Source organism: Lepidochelys kempii, chromosome 1 (assembly GCF_965140285.1).
Source record: "Lepidochelys kempii isolate rLepKem1 chromosome 1, rLepKem1.hap1, whole genome shotgun sequence".
Lineage (NCBI taxonomy): Eukaryota > Metazoa > Chordata > Testudines > Cheloniidae > Lepidochelys > Lepidochelys kempii.
Window position 1 is genome coordinate 232,277,736 of NC_136380.1, and position 12,598 is coordinate 232,290,333.

The 12,598-nt window shown below is 39.6% G+C and overlaps 1 protein-coding gene across 14 annotated transcripts in view; it reads left to right on the forward strand.

Annotated features, from left to right (window-relative positions):
• Positions 1 to 12,598, forward strand: part of LMNTD1 (lamin tail domain containing 1) — a 295,893-nt gene that overhangs the window by 91,819 nt on the left and 191,476 nt on the right. For all 14 annotated transcript variants that reach the window (XR_012155635.2, XR_012155637.2, XR_013634835.1 and 11 more), the window contains one exon: positions 7,779 to 7,904. Coding sequence is in view for 11 of the 14 variants with exons in the window: in XM_073317668.2 (XP_073173769.1) it covers positions 7,779 to 7,904 (126 nt within the window). In the remaining 3 variants the exon portion in view is untranslated. The remainder of the gene's footprint in view (positions 1 to 7,778; positions 7,905 to 12,598) is intronic.

Here is a 12,598-nt window from a genome sequence, read left to right on the forward strand (position 1 = left end):
CAGAGTGATTCTGGTTGGGTTTTTTTTAAAAAAGCATCATAAGTCCCATGTTTGTTGACTTTCATTGGCTGTTAGAACAAAATTGTTCAGCTCACAAATAAAGAGATTTTTTTTTCTAAATGCTGCTGCTGCAGGCTCACCCTGGGAGCTGAAACTCAAGCTGTGTTCTCTTCTCTGTCTTATGCATCACTGCTGGTAATTCCAAATCTGCAGGCCAAATTAGACTGTCAAACACCAGTGAAAATCCTCTGACCCTGATTCTCTATTCCACTATGGCCTCTTTATGCTACTCTGTCACGTAAACAGGTTGTGCAGCAGGCAGATCATCCCACTGAGGAATACCCATGGCCTAACAGGGTTCCTGAGCCCCTTTCACGTCATCCAATGTATGGGGCATGTCAGGAGTCAGAAGGAGTGTGTTGGGAAGGGAGGAGGATATGGAAAACAGTGTACCAGCTATTCTTTTGGGTCCTGGGGCAGTCTTAAGGCCACTCTAACTTAGGCTGGGGACCAAGCAAGCAAGCCCCTGGATGCCCTGAGAATATGACAAGCGCAAATGATGTTTTAAGCCACCTTTGACCTATCTCCTGGCTTTTACTCTTCGGTTTTTTCATTTATTCCATCTTTGTACACTATTTTTCTCTTTCTGCCTCTAAGCGAGGCTCTCCTCAGTCCCGTGAAGCCTTATCCATCCCTTTCTGTATGCGCTTTACACTCACTGCATACCATTGAAAGAGAAGTTATATTGTTTCCATAGCAACAAACTGATGTCACAAATATAGGATTATTACTTCACTTGAGGATCGAGCAGATGGAGAAACTGGTGTGTGAAGAAGAAAGCTCTTCCTCAAACCCAAATATTAGCACTGGGAATACAGGAGATTGCTAGCAAAATTAAATTGAGTCCTGAAGACTGAGGAACGTAGCACAACACAAAAAGAGCATTTCTTTTTATTCACCAAACCTGAAATTCACTTCATTGCAGATGGCCTAATCCAAGCCCTACGGAATTTAAGTGGTGCATTGGTTCTTGTGTGAGCTGCCTGCCCTGGGGTGAAGGTCACCCCACATGTACAGGTTCTTATTTTAGCACAGAATTATTCTAGATACACAGGAATTTGGATAGGCTTCTTACTTTAACTGAGTCACCATTCCTTACAGTGTTGACACCACTGGCTACAGAGAGCCCCACTCTGACTGGCGTCTGTCCCCCATGTATTCTACCTTAACCAGGATTGAGGCAGAGGGTTTATTATCTGAAACCCAAATCCTACTACATTATAGGATCAGGTTGAATCGTAATAGTACAGTGGTTTAACTATATACTAGTATAGCTTACCAACATACAGTTCTGCTACAGACACTGAGACAACTATAATGAGACTATAATATTTCTCCTTCCTTATGCTTGTTTCAAATGCTTATGAACATGTGGAAGAGCATTTCAGGAAATAACTGACAAGAGAGTGTTGAAAGCATTGCTCCGTTTGGGAGGAATAGAGACTGTGAGAGAGTATTGCCAAGGGAAGTGAGGATTTGTCTACTTTCCATTGTTTCTTGCAGTTAAACATTTTCTCGGCCTGATTCACCAGTTCATTAGAGATTCTTTGCAGTGCTCTGGTGGCACAAAACAGCCTTAAAGCCAGATGAAGTGACCACTGGAGAATTCCTCCTGAATAGTTAGTTCTTTAGTGGTGTACAGCTGCTGTAGTGGCTCTTACCTCCACCTGCTTTTTTCTGGCTGTCATTGGGCACAGCAGGGAAAAGGTGGGGTTTCCGGGCCATCTCTTGTATAAAGGATCCATAATAGCCTCTGGAGACTGTTCATTAGATTAGAGCAGTTTTTAGATTGCTGTCATAATGGGGACTGATCTGATTTGTAACTGGCTGCCAGGAACAAGAAGGCCCAAAAGGGGCATAGAACCACCTTTCCCGTACTCCTTTGGATTTGTGCTGAACGCTCCTTGGCTAGACCAAAAAATCGGGGCCAATATCTATTTTTAAAGAAGGTTACAGGATTTGCAGTGAAATACCTAACTATCAACGCTGAACTGCTTAAAAAGTCCTATCACCTCAGGCTTGAAACCCATTTAGTTTTGGAAATACTTTGCACTTTCATCTAGAGTTCCCAAGACACTTTATACAGATATTATTGTATTAACTTTCACAACCCTGCTGCTTGAGTTTGGGAAGTATTATTTCATTTGATCTACAAATAAATAAAGAGGGTCATGTAACAAGACAGTGAACTGTGAAAATAAAACCCAGGTGTTGTCATTTTCCATGCAGTTTTAACCATAGATTTTAACCATATTACCTAGTTAGATTCCCTATACACAATGCACTTGCATCAGGCAAAAGATTCAAAGTTAACATAGCTATATAATGGGTTATGGTATGATTGGGACCATAATATTGCACATTAAATAATCTTAACCTTAATGCCCCTCTGCATCTTCTTTCTGATAAAATAAATGAGTCTTGTGGTGGATAAACCGTTTGTAAACAGCATTTTATATATATAAATTGGCAATTTTCCCCCAAAAGTTACAATAAAATTGGGAGAATATAATTACAGCGGCTGATAGACAACTTTTCAACCACCAATAAAATAACACACTTCTGCCCATAAACTTCAGTACATAACTTCTTTTAGACAGGCTGGATCTTAAATTTGAGCAGGATTTGTGACTGTATATTAAAACCTTTGAGAAGAGAGGGTTTATTTTAGTACAGAAAAAACTCTGCTGTAGCTTCTTATCTTCATGCTTTAATTGTTAGCATTGTAATACATTTTTGGATATGGTTTTGAATAATAATACTTTGCACTTTCATAGTGCCTTTCATCAAAGGCTCCAAAGGGATAAAGAAGGCCAAAATTCACATTCACATCAGCCACTTCTTCATTACAGATAATTATATACTTTTATTAAATAAAAACCACAATTTATCATCAAACTACATATTGGCAGGAAGATGATGTTGTTCTACACACCCACATTTTAAAACATGGGCTTAGTACAAATGTGGTAAAGCATATTCCTTAGTGCATAGAATTTGTTTCTAAAAATGGATTGTGTTGCATGTTTTCTGTTAACTCCAGTAAAGATGAGAGCTTTTCAATTATTCATATATGGGAGTATCCATAATGGATTGAAGATGTATGGAATTAGTCATGCCTGTCTTAACTACTGTTGTTAGATAAACATGACGGTGTGATTTTTCTTTACTATAATAATAATAATAAAAATGTACATGTATGTGAATATATTGCTGGTGAAGTTGGAAGAACAGGTCCTTGGATTGAATCCCCTCTGTTTCAAAGCATAGTTAGAAGAGAAGAGCACAAGCCAGTGTGCCTCAAACCTGACCTTTAGGGATCCTGGTGGATAGTTCAGTCTCCATGACCATTCACTCCTTGTGCTCTGTGCTGAGGTTGTCAATGTGATGTAGACATCTGTCTAATAGGAACAGAACTGAGAACACCCATTTCACTGCACACTCATCACTACTGACTTGATTTGGAAAACAAACCCCTATATGGCACCCCTCAGTGTCCAAGGATTAGATGTTGGCACTTTTCAAGCAGCTGAAATTTGTGCCCACTCTTTTAATAATTGGAGCCCGTCAGGCCTACCTCAGTTGTGGACTCAACTGTAGGAAAGTGGATAAAGGTTCGTAAAGTGCACCAATCACCTATAACATTGGAAAAGGTACAAAAGGGAGAAAAAAAGACTGGGTTAGTCCACACAAGACGTTTCCTGATAAAACTCAAGGACTGTGTTGATATCATGCCTGGTAAACAAGAGGAGTGTGGGACCAGAAGTCAAAGTACCAAAATTGGTGTGTCAGAAATTATGCCTAAGTGGGAAGAAGAATAACAAGAAGATGGGTTATTCTGCCCATCAGCCCTTTTGGGCTTCCTTAAAAAAGGAGACTTGGAGGGAGAGCAGACTGGCGAAGGGATTTCTGGAGGAGGGGGGAAGGTTGACTTCTGCTCACTCCAGGGACTCTGTCTTTTGTTCGTGAACCTTGAGGACCACTGGATCTGATGATACCCAGACCTCAACACACCTGATCGTCACTGCTGTCCCAACAAGACCTCAGCATGGAGCTATCACATGACACCCTGCTCTGTCTTCCCTTCCCTCATGTGTTTGTCCCCCCACTGTCTCTCTGTTTATTTCGGCTTTTCTCCTGATCCTGAGAGCAGCCACCACACAGCACCAGCATGATGGGATGAGTTGCCCCAGCTAGCTGTACCCAGACTCAGAAAGACCAGTAAAGCACAGGTCCTGACCAGACCAGACCAGACCAGACCAGCCAAATGATGTCCCAGACTGGAAAAGTGAGCCTGAGTTGCAAGTTTTGTGGTTTACCTGTCAGGTCAACGCATCTGTCTGTGTCTGATGAGCTGCCCGAGAACATCAACAAAAAGCCATATTTTCACCACCTTTACTATCCTATCTGTTTTCACCTTTAGTCTGTCTGTTTTGTGAAAATCTGGGAAAGTGACTTGTAGCCCAAGAACTTTTTAATGCCAATTGACAAGGGTGTACAAAGGGGTACAGTTATTTCTTGGTTCTTGTGTGTGCATTCTGGTTCACTGAAGAATGTCAGGTGAGGTTGCAACTGACAGGTGTTATCACACTGGTAATTAGTATAATTGCGCAACATATGTACAGATACTGTGTAAGGAGTTATGTGTATATATACTGAAAATATGTTCTTATAACCTGTATCAAGGTATTAGTCACCAGCAGAGGTGAAAGACTGATTTTCCTCCAGACAGGAGGAAATAAATGTATCTCTCTGTTGGGATGTAAAAATTAAGATAATACAATGGATGCCCATTGAAGTCTGATGGTAAGGAAGAGATATGAACTCAAAAGGGAAGCAACATACGGGGGAAACAAACCCCACAGGTTATACTAGCTCCAAGTACAGACAGCGAAATTTGGGGTATATGTAGGAGGCAAAGAAGATACCTCCTCATTCTGCACCTAGGAAGTAAACAGACAATGAGTTTACATTCATGAGAAAGGGATCACAACTACTCTTGGTTGAAAATGATCCAGAGGATTTTGGACAGGAGATTAACCTGTTAGTTAAGTTTAGTGTCTAGAAGTCATCTTATGATTTTGTTTTACATGTAACTATTTGTTGCCAATATCCTTACTCACTATCACTTGAATCTTTGATGATAAACTTATTCTTGCTTTAACTATAAATATATCTCAGTGCTGTGGTATTAAGCAAAGCTTAATATTATTAAGCTGATCCTCAGTTGAATCATGCAAAAGTGCTGATCCTGAGTTGCATGTAGTGTAGTTGTAGCCATGCCAGTCCCAGGATCTTAGAGAGACAAGGTGGGTGAGGTAATATCTTCTTTTGGACCAACTTCTGTTGGTTAGAGAGACAAGCTTTCAAGCTTACACGGAGCTCTTCTTCTGGGAAATTTACTCTAAGTGTCACAGCTAAATACAAGGAGGAACACATTGTTTAGCATAAATGATTGACATATTTCAAGGGACCATTCAAAGTGACACCCTATTAACGAGAGGCCCATTAACACCCCTCCAGTCATTACAAAGAAAGAATATCACTAGGGAATGATTCAGAGGGACTCAGGGATGGGCGTGTATCTATTGTTAAACAGCAAGGCAAAGTAAGGGCTGGCATAGCCCAAAGGAGAGTGCTTGAGTGGTAACAGGATGGTTGGGGAGCTGACACGCAGCTAAGCATAAGCCAGACTCCCTCACACTGGAGGCAGGGGTAACAAGGTGACTCTCAGTGCTGCATACCGCAAGAATCATCACAGTGACTATCATTCACAACTCAGAATTGAACAAGAGAACTACTCTGTCTTCTCTAACCAGAAGGATTGCCTGACAAAATAAGAGACTCTAACCATCAACTGCTCTCTGAGAAAGGGACTTGGACAAGTTTTTTTTGTTTTGCATAATCACTCAATTTTAATTCCAGAATACTTTCTCTTGTTCTGATTTTTTTAATTTTGCTTGTGTATCCTGATCAATAAACTCCCAAACTTTGGCATTAATTTTCTAGTGTGTTTGCCATGGTACTGAGCAGGCTGAGTTCTCGGCACTCAAAACCCAAAATCATGTTTGACTGTTTAGTGTTAGCACAATGACAGGGTTGTGTTAACACTTTTGACTCTCTGGGCCCATTTACTCCAACAAAATTAAGACCCTACCACCCTATCTCTTCTCCTCAGTGACAGTCCAGGAAATCCCTCAGGTGACTATATGGGGTGGACCCCTGATTGTGACCAGTTGGCTAGAGCATTGTTTTTTTATTGGCCTTTCAGGAGCTAAAGAATAAATGTTACGCATGTGACGTGTAAGTCAACCTTCACAATGTTTAAAAGGGTGAGAGCTTCCTCCTGGACCAGCATTTCTTTTCCCTCACATAAACCACCTTTCCTTAAGATTGCTGTGCTCTTGCAATGTTACCCTTCAGTCAGAAGAGTATCTAGGCACACACCTCATCTAAGGCTGATGCAAAAACTGCTCCATGAATAGGGCAGCAGGACTGGTACTCATATCTACTCTGCCCTGGCAGAGCTTTGGCCTCCTGCTTGCAGGCTATATCTGAGCCCTATGAGACTGGATTTGAGCTGGCTATCTCTCTGTGGGTCATTGTCGTGTATCTGGCATTTGTGAAAGGATCTGTTTGTAAAATCCAACTCTCAGAAGTCGCTAGGCAAGTGTCCTGCCTTCAGATTCCTGGAGCACTGAGTGAAATTTTGTTTAGATGATACATTGCCTGTCAATTAACACAGAATTTTATGGGTGGAGTTCTGTGAAAACCATTGTAAACTGGTTCAGACCAAATTAGAGCACTTTATAGTAGAGCACTTTCCTGCTCAGGTAGTTGAATTTTATCCTAATAAACACTGATCATATTCCATAACACCTTTGGACTCATAGCTATTACACCAAACACAACCAAGAGAATTCTAATTCAAGATAAAAATACTGTAAGCTGAAAGTGGAAGCCTGGGGTGCATGTAGCTTCTGTAACTTGCATCCTTTTTTGCATACTGCATCTTTACATTTCTAAGGAGCCTTGCTGCTGTGAGAGGTTCTCCAGTCTTTCTGTTCACGGGGGCTGTTATTACAAAGGGTGTCTCACACACACTGCACTGTTGCACGGAGATTTTACACTTGTTATTTCTTTTGTTGACTTTCTTAATTTAATCTAAGTAATTGAGACTGGAGTACATGGTTGCTCTTTGTGCATGGGAAAACATGAAAAAACCCATAATAATTCATACCTACTGTGTTGCATTCATAATTGTGTAGCTCACCAAGATGCCCAGATCCCATGTTTATGGGAAAACACATTTGGGAAAAAAGCAGTAAAGGCTAAACAAATAGTATATGAATAAAAATCCCATGTCTTATGCGTGCAATTATAAGATTTATGAATTAATTAAGTTGCTGAAAGAATGAATTTCTGGTAAAATGCAGTGCAATGTAAAAGTAGATTAAAACAAACTGATGTGTATCTAGCTTGCTCCTTAGATACTTTCCAGACTTATTTTTAATGAGTCTTTAGATTAATATTAATATAAAGAACTTTTGTGGGGGGGGGGAGCAATAGAGACTGGGACAACTTCAAATCATGCTGTGTGTAAGAAATTTTGCTAATCCTACTGTGTGGTTCATTGCCTAATCGACTTTAGCATTTGATTCCTGTTTTAATAATCATGTAAGTTGCTTTGTCTAACAAGTCCCTGTGTTCTTCCTCAGTTTCTGGAGTTACAAATAAGGTTACACACTGATCGAGTCATGCTGGGGAAAATGCAAGAGGAGAACCGGCGCCTGAACCAGCGAGTTGATATGGTGACAGTTGAAGTTATGGCATTACAGAAGAAGGTGAGATCAATATAAATATAATAGAGGTGCTATGGATTTTTGAAAACTGGAAGTGGGTTAAACCACTGCTCAGTTGTTATATCTCAGTGGCTTTGTGTGGAGAAGTTTTCTTCTGCACACCACTGAGTATAATTTACTGTGTGGCTAACATCATAATGCTATTTATTTGAATGCATCCTGAAAAGCTTAGCATTCTCAGTCATACAGGTTTTTGGAAAGCATTCAACTGCAATTTGCTCATGCATTTCTTTGATTGCTGAACCATCAAATAATCTAAAAGGGGAGATAGAATTTTTTTTAAATTAGGGCTGATACAATTTTAATTTTCTTTTTTAAAGTAGGAATATTGTGTAAATATTTAAAATACAAGTGGCACTTGGCCTTCACATAGCTAGGGGGAAAAATGCTTTTATTACTGTAAACAATAAAACACATTTCACCACTGTGGAATACTGATTCACCAAATTACGTTCTGGTAGATTTGACACAATAATAATAATGAAAAAATTGTTTGTTACAATATAAACCTATGCAAACAGTGTTGCTAAATTCCCATGAAGTGCTCTTTGTTTCTAATGATAATGACACTCCAGCCCCCAAAAACAAATGAGAGCTGGAAGCTTACAAGCTTACAAGCTTGTTTGTATTATGTTATGTAGCAACATTTGCCAACAGGTTTGAGTATTTTAAGTGAATTGACTGCACTGTAAAGGTGCCTTGAGAATCAGTTCCTTTCTCTGTCCTCACAATGGTAACAAAATAGGCAGAGGAGTTGCAAAGCTTAGCCATTCTGCCAATGAACCTTAATCCTGAGTGGGAGGATAAAAGGATAATTTAATCTCTGTCCCTTATTCAGTCTTTGGCCTTTCTATGGAGATATCAGTTAGAGCCAGTTGTGAAGGACTGTGGTTTGGACAGCTATCCTCTATAACCATGACTGTCAGCATCACAAGCCCTCATCCTCTCAGTCCCCACTCTGAGTTCAGTGTTGGTGGAGGTGAATTTGTCCCTGAGTCAGTATTCACTCCAAGCTGTAGTGGGATAGTATGGAGCATTGAACTGTTGGAGAAAGTGTCTTTTGGGTGAGATGGAAAACTGAAGTCCTGATCCCTTATGGTCTTTAAATATGTTGCTGTTTGTATAAGACTTTGGATATTAATGCCAGTGTTCTGAGCCAGTTGTGATGAGAGCCATTACACTCCACCTACCTACATTTATTCTACAGCTGTAATTGGATACTGTATTCTTCCTCAGTTGTATTCCTAAACTTTTAGTGCTGTTAAACAACTGCTGCATTTTGCCCCAGCTATGGCTGTATTATAGTGGTGGGTGAAGTGAGTCCTGACTATGAAGTGTGTAAAGCCTTTTAGGACCTTTTTAGGTAAAAGGTGCTTATAAGTAGCTAGAGTTACCATTCTGTTCAAATCACAGAGGAGACACATATTGGATGTGGTCCAAAATTACTTCCATTCTGGGGTTCATTTTTATTAACTCAAATAACAATGTAACATAATTCTCAAAGTAAGCTGTCTCTTGAGCTTGGCTATTCCATGTAGGCTTTTTCTCCTCCGGGACCTCTTTGTCTTTGCTCGAGTCCCCTCCACCTCCTAGAGGAGCTCAAGTTTTCTTTTATACCTGGGTTGGAATAAATAGGACCAGCTCATAGGACATCAGAGAGAGTCAGCAACTGTAACTCTGCATATCTATGGATAGTTCTAACACCTGACAAGACAACTTTGCAAAAGAGTCTTCCATTTCTGTGCAGGGTCCTTAAACTTCCACACTGTTACAGAGCTATGTATGTATATAACACATTCAAAATATTCAAATGTTTAGTTTTTTATTTGTGTCGTGTATTCATTTATAATGTATATCCAGCCAAAATAAGTAGCCAGGTTTCTGAGAGAGCTCAGCACCTGAGAGAGCTTGTTTGAAAATCTAGCTGTAAATGTCACAATGGAAGATGTGGGTACTGTTGTCTTGGGAGAATCTGGCCCCACACAATCAAGTACGGTCCCTCCATGACATAATGAACTTGTCACTAATGCTCAGCGCTGTGCTAAAAGACTTAGTCAGAAACTAGAGATCTGGCTTCTGTTCCTACCTTTCCCATACACTTCCTATGTAACAATGGACAAAACGCTTCATCTCTGTTTCCTTGTCAGTAAAATAGTGATAAATATCTAACTTGTAAGTTGTGTCTAGATAAGCATAAAATGAGTATTGTAAAAACATGGTAGTTAAAACATATTAATGAGCATGTTTTAAAAATACACTGTGTATCCTAGTCTGGATAAGTCCTCAGCAATGGAACACATTTAATTTTTTGGTTTGATCAGAAGGCACTTATATAAATGCAAAGTATTATTTCCGTCCCACTGAACTGAACTGTTTTTCCCAATTGCTGAATGAAGTATAATTTAGGGCTTCCATTCCAAAACTAATGTTGCATTCTTATTTGTACTGGTAGGTTTTTTTTTCCGTTTGTTTGTTTTTTTAGGATAGAGCAGAGATATAGAAGCTAATTTTCAAACATTTATTATACATTCATTTTAGCACCAATGTACATCTGGCAAACCAATACAGTCCAATTTAAAATGACAAAAAGACTACTAGAGAATTCTCATAAGCTTAATACATCTGTGCTTTTAAAAACTTGGTCTGTGATAAAGCTATTATACATGATGGGTACAAACAAACACAACCAACAACTCCCTTCCCCCCACTAACTATTCTCACTATAAATATCAAGGCTGCAAAATCCATCTCGCTGAGATTTGTGAATTGCTTTGTTTCCAAGAATAGTTTTATAGTAAGGGTGTCAGCTGTTCTTTCTCCAGTTTACACTCAGACTCCATTAGAAATCATACACTGGATGCCCATCAAGCCTGAGGACCCTGTGCTTACTGCATAGCTCGGAAATGAGATTTCTGATACTGTACTTGAATGCTACTGATAAAATACTTAACTATTTCAGATAGCTTGCTCCTCAGTCCTTCACTAGACTCTGAAATGCTTTCCAGTGTGTCATTGTGGAATGCACATGCACTTCCACAGTTCCTAGCAACAGTCAAAAGCAATCAGAGGCAGCTATCCAAAGAGAATAGCATCTTTTTAGAAAGCTAGATTTCTTAATCAAAGGCAAAAGAGGAGACCATTGCAAAGGAACTGGACAAAGACCGTATTTCCATTGCTTTTCTGTGAATAGTGTCCTTTGAAGGGAAAGAATATTAAAGAAATTGTGAGATGGGTAGCAATCTTGTGTGTATATCCTTTCAGATAAGGACCACACCAGCTGTTTTTATTGTCAGAATACCTTTTATCCTACTAGAATTGTCTCTTGTAGCCTGACCACACTACTTTTTTGATTCAGGAGCCATCAGATGTTTATATCAGAAGGGCACTCCTTCACTTTCTGTATAATGAAGCACTCACCATTTACTCTGGGTGTTGTCTACGGCTTGCCAGTCTGTTAGAACTGGGGATCTGCAGAGGCAATTTTATAATGAAGAAAGGAAGGTTACTCTGCAGTAACTGGAGTTCTCTTGATCTGTTGTGTAGATCTACACGGCTTGTCCTTCTTTTTCAGCTTCTTTGTGGTTAAATTAGCTGAAGTGTAGAAGAATGGAAGATGATCACAGGGCATGTTCCTGTTACTACTGCATCTTGAAGTGGTAGATCCATGTTTCGTATGCATATCGCGTCTCTGCAACAGTCATACTGCTATTGAGCTATTCTGTTAACCACAGCATGTTAAGAAAATATTTAGAAGCCATTTCATGAGAGAGGAAAGCTAAGAAACATTCCTAAGATCTCTTACACTCAGACACCCAGGGCAAGAGAAACTATACCATTCAATGAGAACCTTCCCGTGTACTTGAAGGAATGGTATTCCCAGCTTTTTCCTTCCAGTGCTCTTCTTTTAGACATGCCAGAATAAAAAAGTGGCAAGAAACCCCATTCTGTGCCATGCAAGTTCCCTTCCCCCTATGATCCCAGAGGATCAAAGGGAGGAAAAAGCATGTGACTGTCATTTTGGATGTGATCCCAAGGCCACTGAAGTCAGTAAGAGTCTTTCCTTTGACTTCGGGGTTTGGATCCTTTTGAAGAGGGTCAATCTGTCAGACACTTGGGTCCATTGCAGCAGATAGGTGACATAATTTAAGGAAAGAAAGCTGGACAAGAGGTACCCCAATGGGTTAAAGGTTGTGAGAAAGGCTAACCCAGAGTGCGTGTAAATTAAATCAAAGGAGATTATTGTGGAGCATATGATTTGTGTTGACTAAGGAGTTGTTGTATGGTGTTTTAATTCAGTGGATGTTGTGAGTGTACTCCAGGTGAGCAGAGGGTAGTGAAAGGTTATAGCAGGTATGAGTGATCTTTGGATGACCAGGATTGGGTCCTTACTAAGTAAAAATGGGGTTTGCCTGGACACTGTCAAAGGCTAAATCCTTTGTATGTTTTTTGCTACCTTTTGATTTGTGGTTGAGAAGACAGTCTAACCTCATGCTTCAGATTGTGGGAATGTTTTTTGTTTTGTGTTTTTATTATTTTTTTTACATTGGAAATATGAGAGAAGCCTATCTATAGATAGATAGACTGATTAAAAGAACCATGAAATATATTTTTCATTTTAATGAACATGTATCAAAACATACATGGATTCTCTTTTATTGTTTTTTAAAGAAAAAAAA